Source organism: Nothobranchius furzeri, chromosome 3, assembly GCF_043380555.1.
Source record: "Nothobranchius furzeri strain GRZ-AD chromosome 3, NfurGRZ-RIMD1, whole genome shotgun sequence".
In the NCBI taxonomy this organism is placed as follows: domain Eukaryota; kingdom Metazoa; phylum Chordata; class Actinopteri; order Cyprinodontiformes; family Nothobranchiidae; genus Nothobranchius; species Nothobranchius furzeri.
Genome location: NC_091743.1, coordinates 75,039,310 through 75,058,964, shown reverse-complemented (window position 1 = coordinate 75,058,964; position 19,655 = coordinate 75,039,310). Strand labels below are relative to the sequence as shown.

The window sequence follows — 19,655 nt, the reverse complement described above, 5'->3', positions numbered from 1 at the left end:
CCCTGGCCGTGCTTATCAACATAAATAATAATAATAATAATAATAATAATAATAATAATAATAATAACAATAACAACAACAACAACAACAACAATAATAACAACAATAACAACAATAAAAATAATAACAACAGCAATAATAATAATAATAATAACAACAACAACAGCAGCAACAACAACAATAATAATAATATTTCAATGATGAATAAAGGCTTTCTAGCTTCTTTAGTATGAAAGGGTCCAGTTCTTCAGCAGCAGCTGACAGACTCCCTCTTTTTACCTTTGACCTTTTAATTTAACTCACAACTGTTTAGTCATGCGACCCTTTCAGGTTTTTTATCATAATATTTCTAGTTGTTTGCTTTTATTCTTCATCCAGTAGGAAGGTGGGAGTTTCCCAGCTTCTTGCGTGCGTCCTTGACATTGTCGGTTTTATTGACCGACATCCTCGAGGTGAAAACGTGCCTCATTGTAATTAATCTGATTTTATTTTGTACTTGATTCTTATTTGAAAGCGGTTGTGATCAGAGCCATACGCAGACAGACCCCATAAACTTACCCTGCCCTTCACTGCCTCATCTCTTTTCTAGCCACGCCCAGATTCCCTCATCCTCATTTTGATTGGTCCATTTGCCACCAACAGCCAGCTATCTCTCCCCTCTGCTTGCCCTCCTCCCTTTCTCTCTCCTCCATCCTCCCTCCCATTCCCCCATTCTGTGTCTGTGCCGCTCACCAGTGAATGAGTCCGCCCAGACCCAAGCTGTGCTACCGTGCAGCCTCTTCCCTCCTACCATCTCTGATCCATTTCGTCCTTTTGGCGTCTCTGGAGCAGACAGAGGAGCAGCAGCACGGCAACAGGGCCACACAGGACTGACGAAGGCGAGGAGAAGTCATCAAACCTCCCTGAGAGCAGCACCAGCTTGTGAACATTTCCAACAGCAGCAGACACATCAGATGTCAAACACTTCCAGGCAGGAAGAGATGCAACAGATTGTCCTTCAGTTACAACTGTTGCTGAAGCTGATGTTGCTCCACCTGATAAGAGACGAAGCGGGCATCTACGGGTTTTTAAAAAGAAGCTTTTGCACAAAGAGGAACTAACAGTGGTGAACGACAGGAGCAGAGTCTTTGATTCATCCAGGAGGACAGCACAGCTCATGCTGGGTGTGAACATCACCACCACCATCTCCTCCTTCAGCAGGATTCAGAAGCACCCGACTGTACGGGCAGAGGGAGGATGCTAGACTGACACATAGAGTTGGCAGAGTCCTGAATGAAAAGAGGAAAATCACGTCTGAATGTTATTATTACGATGCAGGTAAATTCCACCAACAGGTGCCAGTAGATCCAGCAGGCTCTGACTTCTGAGGACCTTGGAGGAGTGAAGAGGAAGATGTGGAGAAGGTGCTAATAAACAAGAAGCCTAGAACACAAGAAGAGATGATGGAGATAGAGAGGTGCTACCCTGCTGCAAAAGGTCAAAGATAGAAAAAGCATACTACACAAAAAAGTAAGCATCTTGTTACAGTCGCTTTTTGGGGGATGTTTTTGCACCTGTGGAGTCTGCATCTTGTCTGACATACAAAAATATTCAGAAGCATAAAAATATTTCCTCCCAGTCAGCTTCAGCTCCAAACTCTGGAGTTTGTGCACCGATCTGAGTCGGCGCATTGGCACTTTTGTTTGGACTCTTCATTCTGGGGTGAGGTGGATCTGCCGTGGGGGGCAGCTGACAGCCATCCAAGACGCCGCGAGCCGTACTCCGCGTGAAGAATGCCCAGCCGCGCTTGGCCAAGCCGGCCGACCCGGGCCCGACACCGGGCCTCTACATGGAGAGATCACAGAGCCGCATCAGCCTGTCGGCATCCTTCGAGGCCCTCGCCATCTACTTCCCTTGTATGAATTCCTTTGATGAGGATGATGGTGGTGAGTGTGAACACACACACACACACACACACACACACACACACACACACACACACACACACACACACACACACACACACACACACACACTACTGCCACAAGATTGATGGATCCATTCAGAAATGTGGAGCCATGGGGCAAAGGTTGTTCTTCACTTGTCTGCTGGAAAACCAATAGCTGCACAAGTCTACCAACAACACGTGCACATCAGATTAAATAACTTGCATGATGTGTACGTTTGCTAAATATTAGTTTTCTAGAGTGCTATTTTAAATCTAGATCATGAGCTTGACAATAAACTGGTTTGGATCCACAATGTGTGATTTGTCAACTCGGAAATAACAGTCATGCTGTACAGATCCTGAATGGTCTTTGAACAGTTGGCTGCACACGCACACGCACACGCACACGCACACACACACACACACACACACACACACACACACACACACACACACACACACACACACACACACACACACACACACACACGCACACACGCACGCACGCACGCACACACACACACACACACACACACACACACACATAAAGAAACCATAATGGATAAAGACAAAATTATACAAGAAAATTTGTGCATGATGAGCAATTGTCATATTTTCTGCTGAGATGAAAACTTACAAAAATAAAAGTGTTCAGTTTAGTTTTAATTCGTATCAGTGTGTATACATCAGTGTGTATGCATATCAGTGTGTATGCACACTGTAAACCCAAACAAGCAGGCAGAACTCAAAATGTAAGGCAATCAGTTGTCTCATATATTCTGAGTTCCTAAACTCAGATATTTGAGTATATCACAACTTAAATATTTGGAGTTTATATTAAATGTATTTTCAAATTATAATCAAATTAAAGATACAGATTAAGCCAACTCAAACATTTTCAGTACATGTAACTCACAATATTCGTTCATTTTTTTAAGTGTATTAATTCAGGAGAACTTCATCATTTCAAGTATGAAAATTCTGGATTTCATGTTAAGGGAAGTTGAAATCATTAGCTTTTTTTCTTTAAATCTTCCTATTGTGCTAAGCTCAAAAACACTGACTTGCCGTAACTCGTAAATCAGTGTGTATGCATCAGTGTGTATGCATCAGTGTGTATGCATATCAGTGTGTATGCATCAGTGTGTATGCATCAGTGTGTATGCATCAGTGTGTATGCATCAGTGTGTATGCATCAGTGTGTATGCATATCAGTGTATATGCATCAGTGTGTATGCATATCAGTGTGTATGTATCAGAGTGTATGCTTCAGTATGTATGCATCAGTGTGTATGCATCAGTGTGTATGCATCAGTGTGTATGTATCAGAGTGTATGCTTCAGTATGTATGCATCAGTGTGTATGCATCAGTGTGTATGCATCAGTGTGTATGCACCTGTAAACAGCGTGTTTGTGTCTGATTCGGCTGAGATTGTTGAGAGAATCAGGTTTGTCCTCAAAGTGGATGCTTCTGATGATGTAATACATTTTGATCCTGGCTGGAATTATGGCTGTATTATATTTCTCATGATTTCCGGTTGCTCTAATCCCATCTGGAAAACAGCAAGAGTAGATTATTTTTTTCCAGAGCAAACAAAATGAAAGATGAAAACACTCTGTATGTGTACTCGATGATCTTTGGCATGAACGGTATTTTGTGTTGATGAAACTAAACTAATGTTACCGTAATTCAATTATTATGTTTATATCTGAAGATTTTAATATAGCACACCAAGTCAAATGGTTTTAAAAGAAATTGTATTATTTTGGATAACATTAGAATGTACTGATATGGATTTTTATTGGACATGACTTTTGCCAACAATCGTGAGATTATGGCAAGATGAATGGTGCAATAAAAATAACCTAAAGCACAAATAAATATCGCTCAGAGAGGTGCAGTTCAAACACTTACAGTTATTTTTTAAATATTATTTAAAAAGTGACTCACAATAAACATTACCTGCTAAGTTAAAAGAAAATTAACAAATGAACAAAAGCTAAGATGAAAGTACGTTTTAAATTAAAAGTTAAGCATATCTCTGATTGCTTCGACAGTCTTTCATTTTTTATTATTTCAATGTCAATCAATAGGATTGCGTTTGACTTTTCACCTCAGTCATCTTTGATTACACCAATCATAATTTAGATGCCTGCCAGGATGTTTTTATGAGTAATATCGTGCACAAAGTATATTTGATCTATAGAAACTATATTGTTATTATTTATTTATTATTATTTTTTGCTATTATTTGTTATTATTTATCAGATAACACACCTAAAAATAATTTTTGTTATGGGTGAAAAACGGATTCCTCACATAAGCTTTAATTAAAGGTAAAAACTACGTTTTGTATAATTATTGATGGTAAAAGGACATTTTATTTGTTTAGAAAAGGAGCCACAAGAAAAGACTAAAATGTCTGAAATGATGTTTTCCTTCTCCTGTCGATGTTAGACGCTAAAATAATCTACAAAACCCTTCCAACAGTTTTATTTTTGCTACAGGCAGATTTTTCTCAGCTACTTTCTTTTAAAAATAGCATTGTCGCTTTAGAACTGTCAAAGTGAGAAGAAGCTGGATGTTATAAAAAGATCTTCAGGTAATTATCACCTGGATCTGCTGCTCCTCAAGCTCGTTCCAGCAGGAGTGAACTCTGCTCAGACACAGTGGTGAGTGAGTGGTGGTTGCGTAGAGTTTACACAATGTCATGTCAGCACACTCATGCCACACACGTCTCACACACATGGCTCACACACACGTCTCACACACACGTCTCACACACACATGGCTCACACACACGTCACACTCATCCAGAGTTGTAGTTTCAGTACAGCATCTCTATTTCATGTCTAAGGCAGGAAAGTGTCTCTGCAAAAACAGAGGAAGTCATTTGCTGAAGATCATATCGGCGGTTTGCATTTCTCTCTACACTGCAAAGAAATGTCTGTAGATTTACCAGAACTTTAACTTGGGCTTTCCAATGGATGTGTACGCGACGCATAACAGAGGCGTTTCCCCGCGAGCTGAGCCGTCCCTTCCCACTGAGTGGTTTAAACACACATCGGCAGCGAAAGTGTTCCACTCAGCTGGTCTCACGAACGTCACGTGCTTTAGCCAGTCCACACGATAAAAAGCAAGGAGAAAGACTGCAGCTGTATCCAAAAGCCCTGTGGTATTTTTTCATCCTGTATGGCAGCTAGTAGCTGTGTACTACACTTTGCAGGTTTTACACAGCATTTGCAAATTCGGTGGAAACCCCGGGTAAAAGGTGATGAACAATCTGCAATGTGAAAAGCAGCTAATTGATTTTTAAAGCAGAAATGAAGAGTTTTTTTCTCCAAGGGCACATTTATGAGGTGAAAAAATGAATCATACTTTAAGCCCCTCCCCCTTCTTCCATGATTCTGGCTGGAAGCGATGCCTCTTACTCGTGAACGCACACCTCTAGCCGACCAACAAAGCTAAGACACACTGTTTTATACATGTTAGGCGTGTTTCCGGGGTTGGAGCTTCAGGGTAAGTTCTGGGAGGGGAAAGTTGACCTGGAGCAACGATGACCCGGTCCTCTCAGCTGTTGAGTCTCTGTGTGACGATTTTAAAGCAGTGCGACTGGTGCTTATTTTCTTTTGCTTCCATTCTGCCTAACCAGCAACTCTTCTAAAGCCGTCTGCTGATGTCATTATCTACTGAGTTACAACCAATCAGCGTGAGTTCACCAAAAGTTCTGCTCAACTACTCCATCAGGCCATTTTCAGAACCCACCCCTAATCGGCTGCTCTGAAAGATCCTGAAAACGGCCCGACAGTGGAAACACGCCTTTCATTCTCACGCTGTGCTTTTTATTCATATTTTTATTTTTAAGGAAGTACTTGTCCATGAGAATTGTCACAAACTCTACACCAATCCCATGCTCTGTGCTGGACACATGCATGTAAGCGGATGTCTGACGCTATTAGCTCGTTCTGAGCAGAGCTCAGTTTAAACTGCATGGGGGGCTCTCAGGAAATTGTGAGGAAGAAATTTGTCGAGAAAAGATCCTCCCAAGAGCAGGAGACTGAACCCAGGCCGATTAAAGGTCAGACAAAATCTGACCTCTTCACAAGGAGTTTCTGTTTGAAAATCCCCCCCCCCACACACACACACACCCCCACACCAAAAAAACCACACACACACACAACAACATTTAACAGACTTCTTCTGCAACACAAGTGCATACACCCAAAATCTCCTTCATTCACATTGTTTTTTGTTTGTTTTCAGATTTACCACATGCAGGTTTTGAAAGGTCAAACTATACTGTTGCTAATAATAGTTCCTGAATCTGTTTTTTAAACTTATTGATACATTTCACAATACCCATGATGCAATCTGTGCTGCTACAACTAGATCAATCCCGCTGCTGTCACAGAATAAACTAGCTGTCAGTAGCTTCAGCAGATCCCATCATGTTGCTCCTTTAGTGACATTTATTGCGGTGGAATTCAAAACCAGAGTTGGAATTGTTCAAAAATTGTTTTTAATCAACTTTGGTGTGTAACTTTGAATAATAAATTACTATGTAGTTTATAAATACAGAAAATGCAAGGTTATAGAAAACTGGAAGTAGAAACTCCCGTCCTTTGATCGGGTTTGAGGTCTTTTTGGTTTGAGGTCTTGATTCAACACAGATGCAGTTACTCCAGCACAGGCATGTGATTTTAGCTTGAGCCTACAAACACACAGCTGATGCTCCACACTCACACTCAGCCGGTGGACGAGATAATCAGAGCGGAGCGGCAGGCCGTGATTTGTGGCTCTCACACTAATTAAATGCTAATATGGCTGCTGATTGTGGCTGACTGCAGCTAAATAGAAGCCTGATTGCAGGTTAATTCTCACTCTCCTCCTCTCTGTCTCTGTCTCTCTGTCAGGCGTTCGCTCTCTGAGTCATGTGCCCTCCGCAGTTTAAAAATCCTGTTTGCGGGTTAATTCTGTCATTCCTTCTCAAATTGCCTCTTAATTGCCTCGGCACTTGTTTTCTCTCTGTTCCTGTTGCTCTCTGAGACTGGGTTCACAGCTGGCGCTGACGTCCATCTGGTGGAGAGATTGAAAGGATCCAGACAGAAACACACTCGTTTAAAATCAGCTGAGATCCAATGAGATGCAGAACCTTAGAACACACCCCAGGGTCACATCCTTTTAACAATGTGTACATAAAGGAGGTTTGTGGGCTGCCATGTTAAAATCTGAATGTCATCACTAGCTTTCTGGATGCAGTCTTGTTCCTGTTTGACTGTGGTTTGGGCCGTCTTGATTTCTTTCTAAGTGACTCAGTCATCCATTGATTCCTTAGCTGGATGGCAGGAATGTAGAATAATACAAGTTGATGCTTTTTCTTTCACATATTTGCAACATTTATGTGTGTGTATAAAACAGACGACAAATTTCACTCATTTCTGGATTTCCTTTGCTTACATGCTTTATTTGGAACAACAGCTGAAGAGAAAACCTGCTCAAACTTTACTTTCTGACTGCAATCATTGGCTGTTTGGTTCTGAAAGGTTTTGGCTGATCACAACATTAAATCACTGAGCTTGCCTCACATCTTAAGAATCTACGTATTTCCCCCTCAGCTGTCTGACTATAGAGAACTCATTGCAGTAGTGATGGGATTTGTGGCTCTGTCATGGGAGCCGCTCATTAGTCAGTTGTTTACCTCAAAGAGCCGTTCAAAAGACTGGCTCCTTTGAATGAAGTGAAGCCAAGAAGGCGCGTGGGGTGGAGGTGGGGGGTATTAAGGGCAACATGTTCCTGCGGTGTCCGTGAGGGTGCACGGGGTTGGTTAGGGTTCCTTCTACGTCCGTCACAGCGGTGGGTGGGGTTTGAGCGGGTGCGCTTGACCGACATCCGGGAAGGTTTGTTACCGGAAGACATGATGTAGCCTCCTTTAGCTCTCTACAGGGACTCGGCTCTCATCGTTCACTTTGAAAACCCGTTCAAAAGATTCGATTCGATCGTGAACGTCACATCACTAAATTGCAGTCTCCAGATCTATTTCTAGCTTCCACACTCATTTTGTGCATCTTTATGTACGTGTTTGCTATTTTTGTGGTGATTGTGTGTATTGTTGCTTGTTTTTGAGTGACTGTTTGGATGTGTGTGTCCAATTTTCTGCACCAAGTCATAAACCTAGATGTGATTCTGCAAGGAAGCAAATTAAAATCCTGTAAATCCTTGTACAAGTTTATTGAAACATTTGGCTTTATTGCATATTATTATTATTATTATTATTATTATTATTATTATTACAACAGCAACAACATTAATAATAATAAAAACAATAATCATCATCATCAAATCAAGATAAAAATATATGCAGCATGCAAAACAGGCAAATGTACCTAATGAATGGCATTTGAAATTTACAAATTAAATTAACTAAAAAGAAATCAAAGCAAAAAAGAAAAAAATGTAAACATCAGTTAATTAAGTCAACTTTACCATACCATACCATACCATATTTATTCATAAAGCACCATTTCAAAATAGCATGGCAGCTAACCAAAGTGCTGTACGTAAAAAAGCCAAATGCTTGACCAAGAAACACAATAAGAACAGGCAAAATACATAAGAAAAAAGCATAAATAGTCGGAGATAAAAATTCCTACTAAAAACAATAAAATGGGAGAACGGTTAACAGCACTGTAAAAATAAAATAATGTGACGAATAATAAAACATTTGAAATGGCACAAATAAAACGAAATAAAATACCAGATGGTGCGAGGTGCCAAAAGTGAGCATCTAAATCAGAAATATGGAATTAAAAACTCTAATACGGTGCTAGATTGTCATGAAAAGTGTCATGGAGGGAAGACAATGCTAAAGAAGTGTGTTTTCAGGGCCGACTTGAAACTGCTAACAGAGGGAGCCAGACACACACGGAGGGGCAGAGAGTTCCAGAGTTCTGGGGCTGCATAAGAGAAGGCACGCTCCCCCCGTGATTTGTACCGAACCTTCGGAACAACGAGCAGCAGATGATCTGCTGACTTTCTTTTATATTAAACAAAGTCAAATGCACACTTGGCAGTTTTGCTTGCTTTTAGCACCCCCCTAGTGCCCGTTATATACTTTCTGGGGTGAAACAGAAAGCAAAACCTCTCTCTCTCCTTGCTATGCGTTCATCTTTTAAAAACCTTAATTTAACAGGCGAAATGTCTCCTCAGCCTTTCTTGGTGTCTACAGGAAAGATTCATCACTAAATTAAACAAATCAGCTGTGTTCAGGAGCTAAAACAGGCAGGAAACGTGCTGGAACCAGACTGCAGGTATATGTCAGCTCCAAGTGCCAACAGTGTCCCACCAGTCTGATGTTGCAAATGTAGTATTCTGGCCACAGAGAGCAGTGGGTGTCTGAGTAACATTTCATTAACCTTGTAAAGGTCATTTTGGCACATACTGGCTCAAGAAAATGATTTAAGAATATGAAAAAGTTTCACAGTATGGCTTTAAAGCAACACTAAGCAATTTCTTGCCATGAGGTAAAGAGATCTACTCTGTTGGACCAAAAATATTACTTACAAGTCCAGTAGCAACAAAGCCAGGTCACCATCAGTCTGTGATTTTGTAGCCTCCTTTAGCTCTTTGATTCACCTCCAAAGACTTTACTCTCTTACTTTTACTTTCAGGCTCCTCCATGATGCCAACAGAAAGAACAAACTTATTCGTTTTCTTCTTCTTGTGCTTTTTATTGACAATTGACGTACTGAAAATGCTAACAGCTAGCATTGTAGCTGACAGCGGTAAAGAAGGCAAAGGAGGCCCTCTACACAACACCCACTCCACAACGCTATCAAGGGCAGTTTATGGTCAGCAGAGGGCAGCAGAGCGGCGTCCAATATGAAACTGGTCGAGTTTCTAACTCAGCAATCACTGAGATCAATGTTAAAGCTCCATCTGTTGTCATAACACAAAGCAAATGCAAACTGAATGTTTGAGTTTCTTTTGCCGGTGAAAACAAAATCAAATAAAAAATAAATCAAATGTAGAGAATACAACTTAAATAAAAAAAAGTCATTGCAAGAAAACTATTCCTCTACCTGTTATATTAGCCAGAGATGATAAAAACATCATTTGAGCCAAATGACATGTCTTACTTGAAAAAAGAAAAAAAGAACATGTTTGAACTTCTCTGTGGATCTCAGCAGTCCGCTCTGCCTTCTGTCTGTGTTATCTGGCAGCCCAGGTGTCAGACTGGCTGTGGAGATGAATCACCTGTGTTGTGTAGTAAATGTAAGACATGACAAACTTTTGAGCCCATTTGACACGTCTCATCCCCCGACTCGACATCAGCATCCAACCAGCTCATCTGAAGGGAAAAATGATCCTAACAACAAAGCTGTATTTGCATTTATATTAATGTTAATTGGTTTTAAAACACATTTAAATAGTAGTGTGTACATAGACTTTGGCCTGCCACTTTGTCCCAGTTTTTCATTTCGGCCCAGTGTGAAATTGAGTTTGACACCCCTGACTTAATGTTAAGAAGCTTGTCTAAACGACTGAAACGTCGTTTTCTACCTCTAAATTTTATTTAGTTAAGACCTGACTGAATTGAATCAAATCGAATAGTGATTAATCGATTCAGATCCATATGAATCGATTAATCAAATCGATTTAGGAAATTAGCCGCAACACCCAGCACTAATCCAAGGACAGATGAAAGGAAAGTACAAATTTTCATTGCAGAGTTAGACACATAATGCCTTGAAGTTATATATTTACATAAAAGTGAATAAATAAAGATAATGTAGCAGAAAATTTTCAGCCAGCAGGATGTCTGTGGATGTGGCTAATGATGCACAGAGCCAAAAATGGAGGCAGAGATACCTATGGAGCTGATGTCAAACGGAAGACTTACAGTACAGACAAAAAATGATAAAGAACTGGGAGAATATAACGAAAAAGAGAAATCACTGGTTTTCCTCTGAGCCAAAGAGACGACCCAGAAAAGTCAGAAGTAAAAAATGGACACCAAAGAAAGGAGGTCTATTCTATAGGGAGAAGGAGTGGGGAGGTGGTGAAGGGCTGCAGGTGTTCATTTGTTAAACTGAGCATGTATGGCAGCAGGGAGGGCGTAGTTCGGCATGTCATCGTTTAATGCAAGAACAGCAGCTGTGGTTGTTTCCCACCATGAGGCAAAAAGCTGCACAAAACAGCAGTGCACATCAGCTGCGCCGCGCCACTGAGAAGCTTGATGATTCTTCACACTGAGACTAAATGCGTCCTAAAAGAATCCTGCTTCTTAGTTTACACACTTGGTTCTACTCTGAAGGTTCGCTCACACCAACTTGTTTTTTTTAGGTAACACAATAGATTTTTTCAACATCTATTCATATGGAGAGTGGATCCATGGCATCGTCTCTATGCTCATGTTCTTTCCTACGTTTGAAGTATTTCAAAGACCTAACATGTTTGAAAACAACACTTTAGTGGCTTATTCAAGTGCAAAGCTACAGGTCTCTGGGGTGGCCAGACTCAGCATTTGAGATAAGGTGAGGAGATCCTTCATGACTGGGCCCTCTGATCCACCTGCGTGATTCCTAATTCATGTGTCACAACTCTGGAGACTGTGTGTGGACAGGGCTAGGAAGTGTTCCATGCAGGATTGGTGACACGGGACATCCATGGATAGCCGCTGGGGTTGCAGTGTCGCAAGATCAACCTGAAGAAACAGCTAAGTGGTACTTATATTCTGAAAATAAAAATGATCCAAGAACTTGCTGGTGTAAAGCTTGGACGTACCACTTTGAGGGTTGTCCACAACCAAAAGACCGAAGCAGACCTAGAACTTGCTGAAGGGATTGTATCCCCTTACAACTGGGAACATCCTTTGACCCTTCAGGAAGAGCTGGAGGAGGGGATCTGGTTTTTGTTTAAAGGGAGAGCATTGGCTTGCTTTTAGCACCCCCTAGTGTCCATTTGTAGAATCAAAAGCAAAACCTAGATCTTGTCTCTGTGCGTTCATCTGTTTAACACCTTAATCTAACAGCTGAAACGTCCCCCCAGCCTTCCTTAGTGTCTACAGGAGTGATTCATCACTGAATTATACAAATTAGCTGTGTTTATGATCTAAAACATACATGTTGGAACTAGACTGCAGCACCAGGTATGTCAACTCCATTTTTTTTCTAAGTCTCAAAGGAGCAGTCCACCAGTCTGAAGTTGCAAGTGGAATATTCTGGCCACAGGAGGCCATAGGGGCTGGGTGGCCTTTCATTAACCCTGTAAAGCACATGTGTCAGACAAAAGGCCAGTTGTGACCCACCACATCATTTTATGTGGCCCGCTAGAGATTCAAGTGTCTTAAAATAAGTCTATGCCGCTTCAAAGCGCACATTGACTGTAAACTACATTTCCCATAATGCATGGTGATTGTGTTCCCAGTGCAGTGACTCGCCACTAGGTCGCAGTGTATCCACTTCAAATTCAAATTCAAAGATACTTTATTAATCCCAGGGGGAAATTAGTTCAGTACACACAATTCTAATCGGTGACTGTGGTCATTCGCAACACGAGTCACGCAATCTTCTATATTTAATTAATGCAACAAGTGAAAATAACTGTCCCCACGTCATCCCAACATGTCCAGGAAGAGAAAGATTGATGCAGAAGGAAAGTGCTTCAACAAAGATGGAACATGTTGATGCTTCAAGGAGAAAAACCAGAATATCTTTGCAGTCATTAGTGTAATGTTAATAAATAGTATGTTGGGTTATGTAAATTGCTTTAAGAGATTAATATATTATTAACACCACTTGTGACCAATAAGCTGTGATGCTCTATTTAAATATAGAATATCACCTTGCCTGGTCTTAGGATGATTAGTCAGAAGATTCTAGGGGTCTTTTATTCATTAAGGGATTGTACACACTTCGTTTTGGTTCAAGAAACAGTCAGGTTTATAAAGGTAAGAATTTATTTACAAACAATTAAGACTTGGATGAATTCTTGACAGAATGCATCGATTATTCCCAAGAATTGCTAGACAATGATCAGGCGTTATTTACGTTTTGTGAATTTATTACCACTTCAGTTAATACACTGACAAAAGGACCAAACACAGCTTATAGTTTCATGCATGGAATTAAGAAAATTGTTAACCCAAAGCTTTAAGGCAGTGATAGGAAATAACTGATCCGTAATAAAAGTGGAAATTCGGTGACACCAGGATTATAGTAACTATTAGGAATAATTTCTGAAAGGAGAACCAAGGGAGGGTGTGTGTGTGTGTGTGTGTGTGTGTGTGTGTGTGTGTGTGTCTCGTGTGGCAGAAGAAGAAAGAGGGTCTTGTTAGCTAAACGTGAATGTGGGTTCGAAATAAACAAGCCATTAAATAAATGGACTAATCTGAATTCACTAAACGGGCTTAGCACAAAAGTCAGCCAGATGAGATGTTTCACAGACCTGCTTTCCGTCACCGGGTGGGTGGCCAGCGGCTCCAACAGCCTTGGGTTCTTGGCTCGTGGCCTTTTTGGATTAAATGTTGCTGGCTCCCTGGTCGGTCAGCGTCAGTCGTGGAAAGGGGAGGATGTGGTAATCCTCGATCGTGGCTTGACTTTTCGGTTCCTTCACCTCTGTGGCCTCGAAACGTGGCATTCAGATCGCGGGCCCAAATTATTCCAAATGGAGCCGAATCATCAAACTGGTCCAAATTGCTTTTACTCTTCATGTTAGAACTCGACGAACACGCAGACTTCTGGTTTCACGTAAGAAGTCAAAACAAAACAAACGGAGTTGCTTCTAAGTTTTACCGTAACTTTTGAGAGCTTATTACTTGACAACTGTAAAGCACCGGGTTCTGCTGGGCCCAGATGGAAACAGCCCACGGGGGTTTTTGTCCTCCAGGCAGTCTTTACTCTTTTTTTCTCCTACCACACGAGGTCTGAACACTGGTTTTTATAACTTCTTGGTCACACCCACATGTATTTCACTCATTAACCACTTGATGGCACTGTGGCTCTTTCAAATAAACTACCTTCTCAAAGATGGAAAGTCCATGATCACAATTTGACACTGTTATTCATATAAAGACTCGAAAAGTATTACTTTAGCATCAAAGTATAATACTTTAACCAGAAAATAACTAACTCCAGGTCTTAAGCTTGACTGTATCACTTTTAGCATGGTTTTGAACTGGTGGAACACAATGGCAGAAGTTTAACATGAAAGAAAACACAAAACAAACAGTTTAGGTCTGTGGCTGATTGTCATGTTCCTGGGAAGGTGTTTAACCCACGACATGAAGAACCATCACAGGACAAAGGCAGAAAGTTCAAACAATGATTTATTAACCCTAACTAAAAGTGTCCTGAGATATCCAAGTGTGAAGTAGTCGGCAAGAGTCCAAAGCCAGCAGGGAGGGCAAACGGTGTGACGGGGTACGTCCAGGAGAGGGAGCCAGATGATGGCGGCAGAGGGCAAGTGAAGCTGGAGGAGAGGTGAACCTTGAGTGTGTAATCCAGGCGGGTTATGGTGACTTCCAGGTAGGTACATCCATCTGTGGTTCAGCGATTCCAAGTATCCTGAAGATGAAACAGACTTGAGTCCAAACACCAAAAAATCCAAGCACAAAAAACAGATAAATCCAAAAACTGTGACAACACAAATGTCTGAGCAGAGACCAAGTAAAACCTAGTACTGAGTGGCAAGATTCTACCGTGAGTAGTTAATCATCCAGCGATGTGAAGTGGTTCCCTCTCCTCTTAAATAGAGCTCTGCTGCGGTTGATTAGAGGATCTGCAGCTGCCGCTGATCGGTAATGCCCCACAGCTGGTGAGTGCCCTCTCCTGGAATGACAGTCTTACAAAGATGTTGTGGAGAAGAGGGAGTACTCACCCCGTCACACAACAATGCCCCCCCTCAACGGACGCCACCTGGTGTCCTAGAAACCAACTCCTCGTAGTCCCGAATGAGGGAATGGTCCACGATGAAGGAGCGCGGGACCCAGGAGCGTTCCTCTGGGCCGTACCCCTCCCAGTCGACCAGGTACTGGACCCCACGACCACGGGGTCGGGAGTCGAGGATCCGCCGGACTGAGTAGACCAGTCCCCCCTTGTAGAGCCGAGCCGGCGGCGGAGGCGCAGGAGCAGGGCAAGGAGGACTGGAACCAACGGGTTTAACCAAGGAAATGTGAAATACAGGGTGTACCTTCATATTCCTGGGGAGGTCCAGCCGAACCGTGGTGGGAGTAGGCGTGTCCAGGACCCTGAAGGGGCCGATGAACCTAGGAGTGAGCTTCCTAGAGGAGGCCTTTAGCGGGATGTCCCGGGAAGACAGCCAAACATTCTGACCAGGAGAGTACAGCGGGGCGGGGCGGGGCGCCGGTGTCGGTCTGCCAGCTGCTTGTTCCTGGCGGCAGTGCGCTCCAAAGCCGCCCGGGTAGAGGCCCATGCCCGTCTGGCCCCCCTGAGAAACTGCGGGATGGAGACTGAAGCCGAGGACTGCTGTGGAAACAGTGAGGGTTGGTAACCCAGAGACGCCTCAAATGGTGACTGACCGGTGGAGGTGGATACATGGCAGTTGTGAGCATACTCGATCCATGCTAAATGTGTGCTCCAGGTGTTGGGCTGGGAGGAGCAGACACAACGTAGCATGGCACCCAGCTCTTGGTTTAACCGCTCACACTGCCCATTAGTCTGAGGATGGTGGCCGGAGGTGAGGGCGACCTTGGCGCCCAGAGCTTCTGCGAACTCCTTCCAGACCCGAGCCACGAATTGGGGACCCCGGTCAGACAGAATCTCCGTGGGAATACCATGCAGCCTAAAAACATGCTTCACAAGGAGTTTGGCAGTAACAGTGGAGGAGGGAAGGCCTTTAAGAGGCACCAAATGACATGCTTTAGAAAACCTGTCGACCACAGACATGATACATGTGAAGCCCTGAGATTCTGGAAGACCTACAACAAAATCAAGCGCTATATGCGACCAGGGACGTGACGGATTAGGAAGGGGACAGAGGAGCCCAGCTGGGGCTCGGTGGTCTCCCTTTTGCTGAGCGCACACATGACAAGCTGAAATATAGTTCTTAATGTCTATATACATGGAGGGCCACCAGAAGGTCCGTCGTATCAGAGCTATAGTGCGTCCCACACCTGGATGAATGGAAAACCTTCCTGTGTGTGCCCAATGTATAACCTGCCCCCTAAGCGCCTGAGGAACGAATAGCCTCCCTGGGGGGTCCCCCTGGTCCGGGCTTGGTTTGACTGGTGTGAGGAAGGCAGACTCTGATTTAAAGGGAATACGTGCAGACTTTCAGTCTCCTGTGAGGGAAAATAATGTAGGTTGGAGTCGTAGCCAGATTGAATTGACCTGGCTGTAGATCTTGACCTGTGGGTCTCAAAATCAGAACATTTTGTGACGTTACATTAGCGTCCATGCTACTAGCATAAGCGTCTGCATAGTTACCTCCTCTGCCTCGGGCAAACTGAAAACACTCCTCTTATTCAGCGCGGAGTTTATGTTTATGTTTATGTATTTAGCAGACGCTTTTGTCCAAAGCGACTTACAAGTGATAATCGGCATTTTGCCCTTGAGGCTAACAACAATAGTAACAACAACAAATTGACATCAGTCATGGAGAGGAGGGAACAAGGAGTGGACAGTAGAGAGGAGGGACGGGTGCAGACAAGGTGCTAGTTAAGAATGCTCTCTGAAGAGCAGGGTCTTCAGGAGTTTCTTGAAAATAGAAAAGGAAGCCGCAGTTCTGGTAGTGTTAGGAAGGTCATTCCACATTTGTGGAACGATGCATGAGAAGAGCCTGGATTGTCCTGAGCGTGGTGTAGGCACTGCTAGCCGACAATCCTGTGATGACCGGAGCGGCCGGGCCGAGACGTAAGCCTTTGCAAGAGGATTCAGGTAGATGGGAGCCGTACCATCTCGGACTTTGTATGCTAGTGTTAGCAATTTGAATTTGATGCGTGCTGCTAGTGGTAGCCAGTGGAGCTCAATGAACAGAGGGGTGACGTGTGCTCTTTTAGGCTGATTGAAGACCAGACGCGCCACTGCGTTCTGGACCATTTGAAGAGGTCTCACAGTACAGCCTGGAAGACCAGTTAGAAGAGCATTGCAGTAATCGAGTTGGGAGATGACAGTAGATTGCACCAGGAGCTGGGTGGCATGTTGTGTTAGGTATGGTCTGATCTTACGTATGTTGTACAGCGCAAAGCGGCATGAACGGGCAACAGAGGCAACATGATCTTTAAAGGCCAGGTGTTCATCAATCACAACACCCAGATTTCGAACTGCCTTTGAAGGAGCCAGAGATAGGAAGTCATTTTGGATTGAGATATTGTGCTGAATGGATGGTTTTGCTGGGATGACAAGCAGTTCAGTTTTAGAGAGGTTGAGTTAGAGATGGTGGGATTTCATCCATTTTGAGATGTCAGAGAGACAGTTTGATATTCGTGCTGAGATAGTGTGGTCGTCCGGTGGAAATGACAGATAGAGCTGGGTGTCGTCCGCATAGCAGTGGTAGGAGAAGCCATGCGATCGAATGATCTCACCCAGTGAGGTGGTGTATATGGCAAAGAGAAGAGGTCCTAATACAGAGCCCTGGGGGACTCCTGTGGCAAGGTGGTGCACGGTAGAGGACTGTCCAAGCCAAGATACGCTGAATGATTGTCCTGTGAGGTAAGATTAAAACCAGGCGTGTGCTTTCTCTGTGATGCCCATGCTAGAGAGTGCGGACAAAAGGAAGCCATGGTTGACAGTGTCAAATGCAGCCGATAAGTCGAGCAGGATAAGTGCTGAGGATTTGCCAGTCGCTCTAGCTTCTTTTAAGGACTCAGTCACCGCTAACAGAGCAGGTTCAGTGGAGTGGCCCTTTTTGAACCCAGATTGGTAAGGGTCAAGCAGACAGTTTTGTGAAAGGTATTCTGTAATCTGCTTGAAAGCCACCCTTTCAATGATTTTGGACAGAAAAGGGAGGAGAGAGATAGGTCGGTAGTTCTCCACATGATTTGGAGGAAGAGATGGTTTTTTTTTAGCAGCGGTTTAACCTGAGCATGCTTGAGAGAGATGGGAAATGTACCGGATGTCAGTGATGCATTGATCACATGTGTGACTGCTGCGGCTACTGTGGGAGCAATAGCTTGGAGCAGCTTAGTCGGAATGGGGTCAAGTGGGCATGTAGTAGGGCGGCTGCACGTGAGAAGCTTGGACACACAGTTCTCAGTGACAGGGGAAAAAGAGGAAAATGAAGCAGTAGGGTCTGAGATGGTTGTGCTTGAAGGAGATTGTGGTAGTGAATGTTCAGGAGTGGCCGGTTGAGAAAACTGCTTTCTTATCGCTGCCACTTTGTCAGTGAAGAATGAGGCAAAGGTGTCAGCTGATAGATTGTTGGTAGGAGGTGGAGAAGGAGGGTTGAGCAGAGTTTTGAATGTTGATAATAGTTTCTGAGAGTCAGTAGAGCTGAGAATTTTGTCAGTGTAGAAAGCTTTCTTTGCATCAGTGATGCTGGCAGAGAATGAAGACAGTAATTCCTGATATTTCAATAGATCACCAGGATGTCTTGTTTTGCGCCATTTCCGTTCCACAGCTCTAAGATTGGTGCGTAGAGCCCGGAGGGTATCATTTAGCCAAGGGTGCGACTGAGAGGCTCTAGCAGGTCTAGTGGCTAAAGGACACAAGTTATTAAGACAAGAGCAGAGTGTGGAGCAGAGTGACTCAGTGGCTTCATTCACTTCATAAGCAGAGAATGTGCTGGGAGATGGAAGAGTGGAGGCAACAAGAGAGGAGAAGTAGTTGGGTGCCAGATTGCGGAGGTTGCGGCGGAATGAGACCATTGGGGAGGAAGCAGTGGACCTCCCTTGTAGAGTCGTGCTGAAATGGATGAAGTAATGATCCGAAAGATGCAGCGGTGTGACAGAGATTGTGTCTATGGCACAGTTTCTGGAGAAAATGAGGTCAAGTGCTTTTCCAGCTTTGTGAGTTGGAGGGCTTTGTACTAGTTTTAAATCAAATGATGACATTAGTGACAGGAAGCCTGATGAGCTGGGATTGTCCAGGTGAATATTCATGTCTCCAAGGACCATTGTGGGACAGTCGTGCTCAGGAATGGAGGAAAGCAGGGTGTCGAGTTCATCAAGAAATTCTCTGAGTTGACCTGGTTGACGATATATGACAACCAAAAAGAATTTTTTCGGTACAGTCACCTGGATGGCATGGTATTCAAAGGAGTTATACTTAGTGATTGGTAGCAACTGACTATATATCCATTTATTGGAAATCATGCCTGTTCCACCACCTCGGCCAGATGCACGAGAAGTGTGGGTGAAAGTGTGGTTAACTGACAGAGCAGATGGGGTAGCATTGTCACATGGTTTGATCCAGGTCTCAGTGAGTGAGTTTACTCAGCAATTAGCTGACTTTGAAGCCCAGAAAGGGATTTTAACAGCTCAGTAATGTTTGCTAGAAAGAAAGCAAATTGCTAACACTAGCATACAAAGTCCGAGATGGTACGGCTCCCATCTACCTGAATCCTCTTGCAAAGACTTACGTCTCGGCCCGGCCGCTCCGGTCATCACAGGATCGTCGGCTAGCAGTGCCTACATCACGCTCAGGACAATCCAGACTCTTCTCATGCATCGTTCCACAAATGTGGAATGACCTTCCAAGCACTACCAGAACAGGGGCTTCCTTTTCAATTTTCAAGAAACTCTTGAAGACCCTGCTCTTCAGAGAGCATCTT

General features: G+C 43.4%; 1 protein-coding gene across 1 annotated transcript in view; it reads left to right on the top strand.

The window, feature by feature from the left end:
• Positions 1-203: 203 nt before the first annotated feature.
• rims4 (regulating synaptic membrane exocytosis 4) overlaps positions 204-19,655 on the top strand; it is a 65,010-nt gene continuing 45,558 nt past the window's right edge. The window contains exon 1 of the mRNA XM_054732695.2: positions 204-1,925. Within this exon, the coding sequence (XP_054588670.1) occupies positions 1,829-1,925 (97 nt within the window). The 5' untranslated portion in view covers positions 204-1,828. The remainder of the gene's footprint in view (positions 1,926-19,655) is intronic.